At 36.3% G+C, this 14,924-nt stretch overlaps 1 protein-coding gene across 9 annotated transcripts in view; it reads right to left on the bottom strand.

Annotated features, from left to right (window-relative positions):
* Positions 1 to 7,781: 7,781 nt before the first annotated feature.
* The window catches only part of HP1BP3 (heterochromatin protein 1 binding protein 3), a 29,939-nt gene continuing 22,796 nt past the window's right edge, over positions 7,782 to 14,924 (bottom strand). For 8 of the 9 annotated variants that reach the window (XM_074218223.1, XM_074218226.1, XM_074218224.1 and 5 more), the window contains 4 exons: positions 14,123 to 14,282; positions 12,089 to 12,200; positions 10,746 to 10,883; positions 7,782 to 9,590 (listed from right to left, as the gene is read on the bottom strand). In XM_074218223.1, the coding sequence (XP_074074324.1) occupies positions 9,278 to 9,590; positions 10,746 to 10,883; positions 12,089 to 12,200; positions 14,123 to 14,282 (723 nt within the window). In that variant the 3' untranslated portion in view covers positions 7,782 to 9,277. The other variant, XM_074218228.1, reaches the window with a different exon arrangement.

Below are 14,924 nucleotides of genomic sequence, written 5' to 3'. Positions count from 1 at the left end.
GGTGAACTTGTATCTTTACTTGGCGAGGAAGGAAAAAACACTAACTAAAAAGGGAGGGTAAAATTGTAAGCATTTCAAGAGTAAAGTGAAGGAAAAAACTACAAGCACTTTAAAAAAAATTTTCATTTTCAGTTCCAAATTCTCAATTTTCCTCCAATCCCTGCCCGACCCATTAGAAGTCAAGAAATTCAAGATCCATTCTACATATGAAATCATGCAAAACAAATTTTTGCATTAATCATGTTCCAAAAAAAGAAAGCAAGGAAAATAAAGAGGAAAAATTATGCTTCATTCTATATTTTGAGGCCATAAGTTCCCATTTTTGGAATTGTACTGGGTCATAAGTTTGATCAGAGTAGTTAAGTCTTTTACCGTTGATTATTGTTAAAAATAATGCTTGTTCAACATGCGGGTGATGACCAACCTTGATGGACTTGCTCATTCCATCAGTACAACAATCAGGGACAATCCTGGGCTATCTGCGATGGAGAATACCATCTGTATCCAAAGAAAGAATTGTGGAGTTTGAACAAAGACCAAAGACCATTACCTTTAATTTAATTAAAACTGTTCTCTTATTATGTAATTCTGCTATCTCTTATACTTTATTTTTCTTCCTTAAGGATATGATTTCTCTCTCATCACATTCAACTGTATATCATGGAAACAATGTAAAGACTAACAGACTGCCTTCTGGGGGGGAAGGAAGGAAGATTAGGGGAAAAATTGTAAAAACTCAAAATAAATAAAATCTTACAAATAAAGAGAAAAAAGAAAAAAATTGCTGTAACTGTGTATGTTATACTCCTGGTTCTGCTCACTCTACTTTGTATCAATTCATACAATTCTTCTTAAGTTTTTCTGAAACCAGCCTGCTTGTTATTTCTATTGGCACAATAGTATTCTATCAGATTCATATCCTACATGTTGTTCAGCCATTTCTCAGTTCATGGGCATTTTTCTCTCCAAGTTTCTAATTCTTTGCTACTACAAAAAGAGCTGCTATAAACATTTGAAAACAAATGGGTCCTTTTCCTTTTCCTTTGATCTCTTTGGGATACAGATCTAGTAATAATATCACTGGGTCAAAGGATATGTGTAGTTTTATAGCCCTTTGGGAATAGTTCCAAATGGTTCTCCAGAATGGTTGGAACAGTTCCTAATTCCATCAACAATGAATTAAGTGTTGAAGTTTTTCCACATCTCATCCAGTATTTGTCATTTCCTGTCATCTTAGTCAATCTGATAGGTATGAAGTGGTACCTCAGAGTTGTTTTAATTTGAATTTTCTAATTATTAGTGATTTGGGGCATTTTAAAATTTATTAACTGATTTTTCCTCTGAAAACTGCTTTTTCATGTATCTGTAAATTGGGGAATGATTCTTATTTTTATAAATTTGGTTCAGTTCTTTATATATCTGAGAAATGAGGCCTTTACTAGAGAAATTTCCTGTAGATCCCCCCCCCCCCCCCTTGCTTTTCTGGTAATTTTAGTTACACTGGATTCTCAAGCACTTTAGAAAAAGTGTTAAGTCCTGTTTTGAGGCTCCCCCCAGTGGAATCTTTACTATGTCAGTTGTACTTATCAGACTCTCTTTTTCATTATGGGATGGAGAGGGGTATACAAGGTCCTCACACTACTCTAATTTACTGATTAACTATACTAGAAAGCTAGTCTAGATATACAGATTCCACAGATAATTACAAATGCTCATTTTTGGTCATGATTTCCTTGTCATCCTGCACCCTGACTTTTTTGTTTTAGTCCAGATTTGCTATTTATCAGGTTTGCAAAATGAACTTATGAACCTTAACCCTTTTTTTCTTCTCTCACAGAAGGGGAAGAATGACCAAAGACCTTGAAATCTCCAAGATGAATAAGAAAGAATCCATGTTTCAAGTGAGAGTCAATTGTAACTTTCAATTTCAAAACTATATATCATAATTATTTTTCAGCTAAACATGGATAAAGAAGTCTTTAGAAACTCAATATACCAGGTGTGATTTTGCTCAAGTGAAACAATGAGAAAAAGTAATATTGTTCCTTTCAGGATCCTCTACAGATGCCTCATGTTTTGACCTAGAGATGGCCTTGGGTTAGGGCTAGACTCCTACTCTTCTTACAGCTTCTAGTATTCTGGAAAAGTTAGGAATATGGGGATCACTGATAGGCTCTGCATACTGAAACAAGCTGAATCATTAGATGATGAATTCTTTGACCCAGGCAACCCCACAAATCATGAAACAGTAGAAAAAAAGGAAAATTTAAGGTGACTACTTCCCTTAACTTTCAGGTTGAAAAATCATATTAAGAACCACAAAGACTTCTCTTAAAACCAAAACAAATTAATTTAAATAGGGAATTTAAATGGGGAATTTCCTAATAGGAAATCCAGACTTATAAGGTAATCTTGTGAAAGATAAGGAGAGAGAGTGAATTGATAACGTGTCACGAAGTGTTTAACTTCAAGATGTAAGTTGGTCATAAAAGTTAATTGCCAGCAGAGGGCTTACAAAAGGAACTTATCAGAGAGGGGAGTAGACCCTCCTGCCCTTTAGAAGCAGGAGACCAGAGTAACATCCCTACAGCATGTATCTGATCTTTCCCTGAAAATATGGTTGAGAATAACTTAACAGGCAGGCATAAAAATCATAGAGGAATTGAGAATTTTCACACCAACATCAACACTTTTCCTCTTTCAAACTTGCCACTTCTTGTCTAGGACACCACCATCTTGCCAGTCATCAAGAATCAAAATCTAGGTGTCAACCCGGTCTCCTTTCTTTCACCCCCCCTCCCATATCTATTGCCAATGTTTGTTGATTCTATCTTTGAAACATCTCTAGTGTGCCCTCATCTCTCCTCTGACACTGTCCCCCCAGTCCCAATGCAGTATGGTGCAGGCCCTGATCACCTCATACCTGAACTACTGGAACTGTCTACTGGTGGGATTGCTGTTTTTCCTTTACTCAGTTGTCTGTCAAATTGATCTTCCTAGAATTCAATTCTGCTCACATCACTAATCTCTTCAATAAATAAACTCAAGTAGCTCCCTATTACCACCTCTGGCATATATAAAAATACATGTATGTGTATATACATTTACATAATACACATATATGTAAATGTTTAATATATATATATATATATATATATATATATATATATATATATATATATATATATATATATGTAACCAAGTATAAAGTCCTCTTGTTTTTAAAGCTCTTCATAATCTTGATCCATCCTACCTTTCCACATTGTACTTTATTCCTCTCTACGTACTGTGTTCTTCCTGGAACAAGACACATTTTTGCATTTTGAACCATTTTTTTTGGCTCTCCTCCATGCCTGGAATTCTCTCCCCTTCATCTTTACCTCTTAGATTCCTTTAAGTCACCACTAAAATCCCATTTTTTCCACTAGAAGCTTTTCATGATCCTGTGTAACAGTAGCATCTTTCCTCTGAGGTCACCTCCAATTTATATTTCTTGTTTGAACATAGTTCTTTGCCTGTTTTATTCATTGTTAGACTGGAGCTTCTTGAGGGCAGGGGACTGTCTTTTACCTTTCTTTGTATCCTCAACTCTTAATATAATGTCTGATACATAGTTGGTATATAATAAATGCTTATCAACATTGCTGGGGTTGGATTGTAGATGGTCTTGTAATTTTTTTTTTCAGGTAACATAGCAAAGTGAAAGGATTCCTGTCCTGTTTACAATGAGAATCTCTTTAATGGGTTAAGAGGTTCAGTATCTTTCACTTTCAAATATCTTTAGTTTACCCAAGTGCTTTTTTAAAATTTATTTCTTTATTTTTCTTCCTTCCTTCCTTCCTTCCTTCCTTCCTTCCTTCCTTCCTTCCTTCCTTCCTTCCTTTCTTTCTTTCTTTCTTTCTTTCTTCACAGCTAGACAACTACTATACTTCTTGTTAGGAAGGAAATCATTGTTTGTCCATAAAGAACACATAAGGAATATTCATAATAATTATAAATAGTTAATATGTAGTGCTTCCTATTTCATTTGATCCTCACAACCTTGAGAAGAAGGTGCCATTCTTATTCTCATTTTACAGATGAGGGTACAGGGTGAGGCAAACAGGATGAAGTGACTTGTCCAGGATCTTACAACTAATCTGAAGCTGGGTCTGAACTCAGGACTTTCTGACTCCAGGCCTAGTGCTCTATCCACTGAACCACCTTGCTATCTATAATCATTCCTTTCTTGTAGAACACATTAGGAAAGATGATAATGATGCCTTGAAGTCAGAAGCTTTCCCAGCCATGAGATTCAAAGAGATGAGCTACTGACCTGTTTTTGTGCCTTCTTTTTTCTATCTAGAAAATGGTAGTGATAGAAACTTGGGACTGTTGACCCGGTAGGGTTATTTATAAATGAAACACTCTATAAATGTGAGGAAAACATTTGTATTCCTAGATTAACTCCAAAAGAGAAGACAGTAGACTGTATTTTGCTATTGTCTTCTGAAAATGTCTTCCTAAAACAAATAATAATTATCCTTATCAAGGGAAAGGGAGAAAGAGAAAGAAGCATTTATATGGCACCTACTATGTATCAGGTTTTGTACTTAGTACTTCATAACTATTTTCTCATTTGATTTTCACATCAATTAGAAGGCAGGTGCTGTTATTACTCTCATTCTACAGTGAGGGAAACTGAGGCAGACAGAAGTAAAATGACTTGCCCAAGATTACATAGTTTGCAAGTGTTGAGGCAGGATTTGAACTCAGGTCTTCCTGACTCCAGGTCCAGCACTCTGTCCACTGTGCCATCAGCTGCCTGTTTAAAAAAAGACATTTTCATCATGCTATAAAAAATTATTTCAAACCTAAACTTCTAAACAAGGGGGGGGGGGGGCCTTTTTTCCTACTAAGATCCATCTGAGGAGTAGCTAGGTAGCCCAGTGGATAGAGCACCAGCCCTGGAGTCAGGAGTACCTGAGTTCAAATCCGACCTCAGGCGCTTAATAATTACCTAGCTATGGGACCTTGGGCAAGCCACTTAACCCCATTGCCTTGAAAAAACTAAAAATATATATATATCCATCTGAATATTTATATCATCAATTGAGGGTTATATTTGGTCAATTAATTAGCCCTTAAAAAGCTCCTAGAGTTATTGAATTTTTAATCTCACCTGCGGCTGCTTTAGCAATGATAGACTAATATGGCCCACAGGCCCATTCCAAAAGAACAGGAAATTCTCAGAACAGGTATTTAGCATTCATAACTATTACAAATTACCTGCTATAGCACAATAGGGATTAGTATTCTTTTATGGAATATAGTCTTAAAATTCAAGTCTGAATATAATTTGGATTTTTGTAGGCATCTTTGCTGCTACTTTACCTTTCTTCCTTGAGTCATGAGGAGGCCCCCTCCCTTTAATAAGAACCCTGCCAGTGCCACTAGTAGGTCTGAATCCAGAGTTAAAAAACAAAAGGGGAAAAGGACCTATATGTATGAAAATATTTATAGCAGCTCTTTTCTGGTGTCAGGAAACTAGAAAAACCCATCTATTAAGGAATGGCTGAACAAATTTTGCTGTGATTGTGATGGAATACTATTGTGCTTTAATGTGAAGAGCAGTGGGCTCAGAAAAAACTGGCACTGATACAATGTGAAAAATACTGCGTACAAAGTAACAGCAATGTTATAAGATGATCAACTGTAAATGATTTAGTCATTCTCAACGATACAATGATCCAAGACAACTACATAGGGCTTATTAAAAAAAAAAAAAGTTATCCATCCCCAAAGAGCTGATGGTGTCTGAATACAGATTTGAAGTGTACTTTTAAAATTACTTTTCTAGAGGTTTTTTTTTCATATTTTCTTTTACAACATGATGGATATGAAAATGTTTTAGCATGACATATAATCCATATTGAATTGCTTGTCTTCTCAATGAGGAGGGTGGGGAAGAAGAAAATTCAGAACTCAAAGTTTTAAAAATGAATGTTTAAAATCATTTTAACATGTAATTGGGGAAAAATTAAAATACCAAGAATTCAAAAATTAAAATAGAAACATTGCTACTTAGACTGGGCAACCATGTAAGCCATTTTTCCCTGGTTTGCAGTATTAAGTTCCTAGATCATGAAAGATGTGACTTGAGATCTTGTGAGAAGACTTTAAATTGAATTTGTAAAATGTTTTCTACAACACTGGCTTAATATAGCTTTAGTATTCTTTGAAAACATCATTTTCAGGGGAGGCTATGTGGCATAGTGGATAAAGCACCGGCCTTGGAGTCAGGAGTACCTGGGTTCAAATCTGGTCTCAGACACTTAATAATTACCTAGCTGTGTGGCCTTGGGCAAGCCACTTAACCCCATTTGCCTGGCAAAAACTAAAAAAAACAAAAACAAACAAAAAACCCATCATTTTCCACTGACATAAAACAGCCTGCATGGTTTCATTAAGAATAAGGCCAAACACTATTAAGATTATTTCTTTCTTTTATGGCAGGGCTGCAAAGCTGGACAGTGAGTGCTACAGTTGTAGTTTACTCTGATTTTAATATATCTGATATTTTATTTTTCCCCCAATTATATGTAAAAACAACCTTCAGTTTTTAAAATTTTGAATTCCAAATTCTCTTCTTCCTTCCTTACTCTCACCATTGAGAAAGCAAACTATTATAGGTTTTTTAAAAAATCGTATTTTAGCAAAGAATTTGTTTTAATCTCTCACATTACTGTACTTGAGGAGGTTTTGACTTGATGAGTTACATCAGTTACATCCCCCCTCTGGGGGAATGTGCCAGGGATTCTTGCTGTTAAACATTTTTATCAGAGACTTCCAGGCCTAGATGAAATGCTTTTACAGGTAAAAGGCAGGTACAGGTAACATATGATTAAAAAATATTTTGAACATTGTGCTGCACAGGATATGATGGAATTCAATAGGGGTAAATGTAAAGTCTTATACTTGAGTTCAGAAAGTCAGCTTTCCAAGAGCAGGATAGGAGAGGCCTAGTTAGAGAGCAGCTTGTCTGAAAAAGATCTTGGGGATTTAAAGGACTCCAATTTCAATCTGAGTCAACAGAGTAAAGTGACAGCCAAGAAAGTCCATGGGGCCCTCAGAGTCGACTACTCTCAGGAGGCAATGGCCACATGATGCTCTTAGTCAGGTGGGGTTTGGAGGACTGGGTTTGGTTCTTCAAACCTCATTTAGAAAAGAGAAAGATAAGCTTGAGGCTATCCTGAAGTAGTCAGTGAAAGGGGTGGGGTCAAAGGCCTGCCAACATGTAAACTGAATAAAAGGACAGGATTGCTGTCTTCAGGGTTAGAAGATTCCAGACCTATATGGTGTGTGTGTGGGGGGCGGGGAAAGGACAGATCTCTTACAGGAAAAGCACTTGCTCTCTTTGGCATCTTAGGACAGAATCAGAACAAATGAGTGGAAGCTGCAAGGAACCAAACTGAGGTCTGTAAAAGTACAACTTACTACATTTAGTAGATTTACAGATTTACTAGATCTAGATTTAGAGCAGTCCCCGGCAGAAATGGGCCACTTTGGGAAGCAGCGGGCCTCCTCTCACTGGAGGTCTTCAAGTAAAAGCTGGAGTAGCAATTGGTAAATGAAATTCTTGGACAGGTCCCTCGCAACTTTAATATTCTGTCTGTGATTCTATGAAAACAATCAACCTGGAATTTTTCTTTAAAAAAAAAGTATAACAGAAAATGGCTTAATATCTCAAAAAGAAGATTTCAAAGTAAGGGTGATGTTTTGTTAGTTTTGGGGATAAACCACAAACTTAAATATAAGCTACAGTTCAACCGCTTTTTAAATTTCATGTTTATTCATACTTTTCAAAATATATGTACATAAAAAAGGAAGATTTACAACAGGAAAGATTGCCTTACATGCAACACAAATTCCAATAAATTCATGATGGGATCACAGATGAGTATGAATCTAAATCAAGCTAATCTTTGCAAGTCCATTCCCTAGCCAAACTGAAGCTACAGAAAGGATCCCAGAAAACAGACTGCATGTGGAATGAATATGAAACAAACAGATTTAGCCTCTGGCAGTACTCAAAGGTCCAGAAGATGTACATTGAATATCTTAAGACAATAAAAATTTTAAGTGCCACAGGGAAGTTAAATTAAGAATCAGAAATGGAAATTTCTCAAGATAGAAAGCTTAGTAATATTTAACACAACCTCACAATATCAAAACAAAATACAAAGAAAAAAGGGTTAGGTAGTCAGGCTTCATTTACTTAAAAAAAGAAATCTCAGAGATGAAGTCACTCAAATGATGTCAAAGGTGCTGAGGAAAGAAAGGGGGGATGGGAGGAGGGTACAAGATGGGTCTGGAATCTAGTTTCATTTATTTTAGCAAACTGCATGTTTTTCCACTTTTCAGTATCTCTATATTAGCCTTTAAAACAGCAAACAAGAAGTGATAACTCAGGTGCTTAGTCTTAAAAAATATATATTTAAAATTTGATTTAGAAGATTTTTATGCTGTGTTTTTCAGTTAACAGACTAATGACATGAGGAGTCATAGCAAAAATGCTTTTCTGTAATGCCATTTAATCAAAAAACCAAGCAATTTAAGAATTGTGCTTGATGTAGAGGGACTGCACTGGGTCCTCCAGGGAGGGGACCCAAGACCAAGGAGCTTCTCCTTATGACAAATAATTCATGGGATTTCAATTCATTTCAGATTTCAATGGGATCATAATATATGTGTCGATTTCTCAAAAGTGAAAGAATCCCTTCTGTTTCCTGTTGGTGGAGAGTTGGTGCAGCAGTTTCACAAATAAAAGAAAGCTACAACATAGAAGACCCTGAAGGCAGAAGTGTCACATTGCCTCCCTCTTTATTTCTAGTACCTGATGTCATGTCATTCTGTTCCTGAAGCTTTCTAAAAATATAAAAATCTTCTTTTCAATCGTTTAAAAGAAAACCAAACAATAAAGCCTAAGCTGACCACTTAAAAGAGAAAAAAAGGGGTGGGGGGAAGAGGGAAAGGCAAAAAAAAACAAGTCTAGATTACATAGTCTAGAAAAATCCTGAATTGTTGCAGAAACTAAAATGACTGAGGGGAGAGACAGGTACTGAGGACAGTACCTAAAGCTAACAAATGACTAAGTTGGTTTATTTTATCATCCCTCCCCATGCTTTTTAAAGAAAAAAAAATGCAATTTTAAAAGCATCAAAACTAAAACAAATGCACAATGACCTTAAGAAACAAGATTTTTGAATTCCATTGCAGTAGCCCTGCACCTCTAGTTTCATTTCTTTGCTCTGAGAGATTTCCTGGATTTGCCCTTGGTGGAGGATTTCCCATCTTTCCTTCCACTTGCTGCTGGCTTCTTAGAAGAGATGCTACCAGACTTCTTGACAGCTGGTGGGGCTGGTTTGTTTTTCTTGGCAGGGGTTTTGGCCTTGGGTGGAGCTTTCTTGGGTGGGGGTCGTGCTTTTCCTCGCTGGGCAGCAGGGGTTTTGGGCTTCGGTTTTGACTCTCTTTGTTTTGTTGAGGTGGCCTTCCCTCGGGATTTAGCTGGGGCTTTAGCTGGGGCTTTAGCTGGGGCTTTCTTCTGCAATCTGTAAAGAAGGAAAGCGAAAAGAAAAAGCTGAGCATACAAATGCTCCCATTTTCTAGAATGACAAAGAGCCTACAGGCTTTGCCAAAAAAATCATTATAAAGGTGAGAACTCTTATGGATGATTAGAATCACATCATGAAATGAAAGTCACTCAAGTCCTTGCCCAGTTCCAATTTTGCCAATAAGCTTTTATTTGTTTGGTCAAACACCAAGCTAAACATTCACTAGACTTATGAATATTATTCCTTTGGCTTAAAGTTTGGAGTTTGCTTTCAGAACTCAATAACTTTAAGGTACCAAAAAAGAAAGTTCAAATAAACAAATTTTCCACTTGTTAAAACACTCTCTCAGTGGATGGGCAGCAGAGAAGAGTAGGCAGAGGGCTGGATGCAGAACAAATCTAAGCTATGTCAGTCATTATTCAATTCAATAAGGATTTATTAAGTATAAGTCACTGTGCTAGGTCCTGGGCATACAAAATGTAAAGTAATCTCTGTCCTCAGGAAATTTACCTAGGTTGAGTAAAGTCACCTCAGTTTCCTCTTCCATAAAATGAGGGGATGGACTAAATGATCTCCAGCTCTAAATTGCTATGATCTTATAATTGATAAGAAGATTGTGCAGTAAACTATATATATTAGCAATAAGCAAGATTTTGATCACTCTTTGACCATCACAGTAGGACAAAGTTTGGAATAAAGAACAGAATTTGGTTTAGGAGTATTATTAATTTACTGACTTAAAATGGCAAGTAGTGAAAGATGACTCAAGGCAAAGTTTAGAAAACAAATATATCATTTAATGAGGAAACAGCTAGTGTAGCTAAAGGAATTTCTGTCATTGCTTGTCACATTCAGTAACTTCAACTCTTCAAGCATCTATTTCCTATTTTGTAAAATAAGTGACTGAAATAGATGACCTTTCAGTTCCCTTCTAACTCTAAATTTATTCTCCTAAGAAACCCTTGAGCTTGAATTTCCTCATCTGCAAAACAGAGTGGATGGAATATATGAACTCTAAAGCTTTTTCTAGATAACACTTAGCAATTCTGTGATATATAGATATATATATATATATGTGTGTGTGTATATATATAATTATTTCTCCAACCACCACTGGTTTCCTCAGATAAAAGTAATTTCAAATTTCTATACCTTTTCTTAGGTGGTGGTTCATCTTCTTCAGATTCTTCTTCCTCAGATGAATCTTCTTCATCTTCCTCTTCTGAATCATCATCCTCAGACTCTTCAGATTCTTCACCTTGTTGCTTTTCTGGAAATAATATTCCTGGGCTGTGAAAAGAACTCAGGTTAAAACAAAAAGGCCCATGCAGGACAGTTAAAACAATGAAAGTTTAAAGAGCAGATAGCAAAAACAAGCAAAATAACCTAGCTCCATACATGATTACAAATGAGGTTACAAATTATTCTGCAAATGGAGGCATGTACACACACACCTTTCTTTAAGAAATATATATAAGCAGCACAAGGACTCCAGGCTCCAGTTTTCCTAATGTACCTCCCTCACAACCACAACCTTAAAACAAAGCATCATGCCTCCAAAAATTCCAACAAAGCAGTTCAAACTTGAAATCCCAAATGGGACTGAATATTTTCTATTTTGTAAAAACTATATGACACCAAAAGCTAAGATCTTTCACTTTTCTCCATCCATAAAAATAGGAATTCTTGGTTATCCTGATAAGTAAGCCTATAAATAATATTACAGTATGCTAGGCTTTGAAATCTACATTTCACTCATAAAATACAAAATATAAACATAGTTAAGCCAAAAGGGTTGATCTATTATTTAATAAGTTCACTAAAATTTATGCTTGCCCCCAAAGTGGAATAAAAACACAAGAAAGTCCCCCTAAAATATTAAATATTCATGTCATGGAACTTTATTAATTAAAGATTAAATTATATTACTCAAGGTGAGAGGGCATGGATGGGCTGGGCTTTCCATCACTGGGTATACTGACACCAATAGGATCCCAAGCACTTGCAAAAGCAGCTAAAAGAAGTACCTGGATTTCTCCCCTTATTGAGAAATCACAACATGTTTCAGTTAAGAATTCTTAACTCTCCTGCATGTAACAAGTTAAGAAGCAAAACTAAAGCACTTGGAAGCCTATGATGCTGAATCCCTCCAGTTCTCTAATGCTAAATGACCACAGTACAGGACAGTTTAAGTTAGAAGTTGCAGCATCAGATAACAAAATTTAATTATTCATCTGATAGAGAAGGAACAGCATAAAGACTCAGAGACTAATGGATTTGAGGAAAGGAACTGCTAAGAACTACCTTAGATACCTCTAGCTATGAAAACTTATGGCTTGATCTCCAGTTCATTTACTCATCTGTAAGATGCAGGGTCAGCTTAGAATCTAGGCTTCAGATGATTTCTAAGGACTCACTCTGTTCAACAAGATTATGACTATGAATTTGACTGAATTTTTCAATGGGTTGTGTTATATGTGAAAAGCTTTCTTTACCTGGGGTAATATGGAAAACAAAGCTGGAAGGTGCCACTGAATCCTTTCCCGGAGATCTGTTCCATCCATCCATTCTTTTCGCATTTTTGTAGGGTTCTTTTCAGTAGATGCACTGAGAGCAAAAAGGAAAAATCTATCAACCAATACTCTAATTTTGTAAAAAACAACTGATGCCTCTAAGACTTCTTAATCTTTTTTTATGTCATGGTTCTTTTGGGCAGTCTGTTTTTAAAAATTTTTTAACTGAATAAAATAAAATGCCCAAGATTACAAAAGTAACAAATTTTACTGAAATAAAGGTGTCCTTTTATCTGATTAATATTCACAGATCCCTGGAAATCAATCCACAGACCCCAGGTAAAGAAACCCTGCTCAAGGAGAACACATAATAGGCATACTCTTTGATATTCCAAGGATCTCAGAAAGCAGAATTTGGACCAGAGCCACCCAAAGGGGACATTATCTTAGGCTGCAGTAAGGACATATTGAAATTTACTCCAGTGCTTTCTAGTTCTTTAAGATCAAGAACTGAACTCCCTCAAGTAGATAGGCATTATCTCTTGGTAACGACCTCATGGGGCATGGCGCAGTTTTATTTTTTTAATGTGGATTTGGACAAAAACTGCACCAAAATTCTGTGTTTAAATTAGTAAAGCTTCCATCTGTTAAAAACTTAAATGGTCATAATCATCATAGAGTATAATACAAGGGAATGATGAATACATCACAGATATTTATCCATAAGATGAACAATTACCTCCTCTAACAAAAGTCACCTTAGACTGAAAAGAAAAACATTTCTGGAAAGCATGCATATCCCATAAAAAAAAAACTCTAATCAGATTCCAAGACCATTTTTTAAACTAAAAATAATTTGCTTTGGTTCATTCTGTAATTTTCTGAGTTAATTTAGTTTTATTAATTTCACATATTTCTTCTAAGGTGCTTGCTTAAAATTAAAGAAGTCTCAGAAACACTTATATAAAAAAAGACAGCTGGATGGTACAGTGAAAAGAGTGCTGATTTTAATTCAGGAAGATCTCCCTTCATACTCCGTGCTAGCTATGTGACTCTGAGTGAATCACAATCTCTCTATCCCTCAGTTTCCTCCTTTATAAAATGAGATTAATAATGGCATATCTCCCTCAGAGTTTTTGTGATAATCACATGAGTTAGTATGTAAAGTGCTTTTACAAACTTTAAAGAATTATATAAGTGCTGTTGTTTTTTTTTCATTTTCAAAGAAGACCATAACAGGGAGGTGAAGTGAATTGGATCTGAGTGAGGAGGTGCTGTGTTAAGTCACCAGCCTCATTTTCTTCTCTGGAGTCATTTGGCTCCAGAGACCAGATATGAATCAGGACGGAGATGGTCCTGGTCTTGAGGCAATCAGGGTTAAGTGACTTGCCCAGGTTCAAACAGCTAGTAAGTGTCAAGTGGTTGAGGCTGGATTTGAAGTTAGGTCCTCCTGACTTCAGGATCCATGCTCTAATCACTGTACCACCTAGACATCCTCATATAATTGAAAGTTGTTATTAACTGAACATTCAAAAACACCATAAACAACTGTGCTTGAGAACATAAAAATCTTCATGTAGTTACCAATCTTTTTCCATTTATGCACCCTAGAATGTTAAATCTGACTTCTGTTATACTTTAATTCAGTCCTTCACTTTCCTGATGAGGTATATCCAGGCACATTGTAGCACTTTCTTTGAGGTCCCTGAGTCAAGAGAAGATAACAGAGCTGGACTCTGAAATGAGGTCTGGTGACCTTGAGGTCAGTGGTTTTTTTAAGGAACACATGGGGATGACCAGCCAGAAACAGGGTTTCTCCCAGACTCCACCTCCTTATCTCCTATTGTACTGGGCACCAATATCACCATACCCAGCTGGACCAAGTGTTTAGTGGACAATACAGTCAGTGTGTCATGCTATCTCTCCCTCTAGTCTGTGCTGGCATGGATGGCAGAGTGCTTGGGCAAACATAGTGACATGCTCCTCAGCCATGCTGTGGGCACATCTGAGTCTTACCTTGGAAATTAGAATTGGTCCCTGGGTGGTTCTCCAAGACATATTTCTTCAGAGCAGTTGTTGAACAGGTCTTCGGTTCATTCATGGCAGCAATAGCAGACAGGATTGCATCTTCCATCAGACTTCCACCAAGCAGGGGTTTCTCCCCTGATCTCTTCAGCTGTTTTCCAAGGAGGAAGAGAAAAGCATCAAGACAACACTCTCCCAAAGCAGGTCAAGACAAGACTCCTCTGCACCAGGTGGGTCGGAGCTCCTGCATCAGCACAGATACGTTTTAAATTAAAATGTCGCATTAAGGACTTTTGCTTTCCAACCACCAAAGAACTTTAACTAATTTAAAATCCTCAAACCCTTTTATGGACACTCTCAGTTATTCTTCCATTTGCCACTTTTATTCAATGAATAAATAGTTGGCAATTTCTCTGGCCTTGGTTTAACTATCCCAATAGGTATATTAGTTAACTTGTAACTTTCATGTGAATTATAGGCTAAACTATTGTCTAACAGCACTTAACAGACTCCATATGTGCTACTTTTGAAAGAATACGTACTACAATTTCATAGATGAAATGAATTAAATCCTTTTTATATCAGAGAATACTTCCCTTTAGCAATCTGAAAAATGAAGAAGCTGTGTAATAGTGAATATAACATATAACCCTATAAACCCTGTAAGGATAACAACAAAGAGAAAAGTTTAGCAACAATTAAGGTACCTTACTAAAGTAAAATATATGTACAGGATATTTCAGAAGTGGGTTCAGGTAGATATAAAAAGGTAATATTAAAAAGAAGGAGGGGG

The sequence above is a fragment of the Macrotis lagotis genome, chromosome 1 (assembly GCF_037893015.1).
Source record: "Macrotis lagotis isolate mMagLag1 chromosome 1, bilby.v1.9.chrom.fasta, whole genome shotgun sequence".
Classification (NCBI taxonomy): Eukaryota; Metazoa; Chordata; class Mammalia; order Peramelemorphia; family Peramelidae; genus Macrotis; species Macrotis lagotis.
The sequence above is the reverse complement of the archived record's forward strand: the minus strand, read 5'-3'. Positions and strand labels throughout refer to the sequence as shown.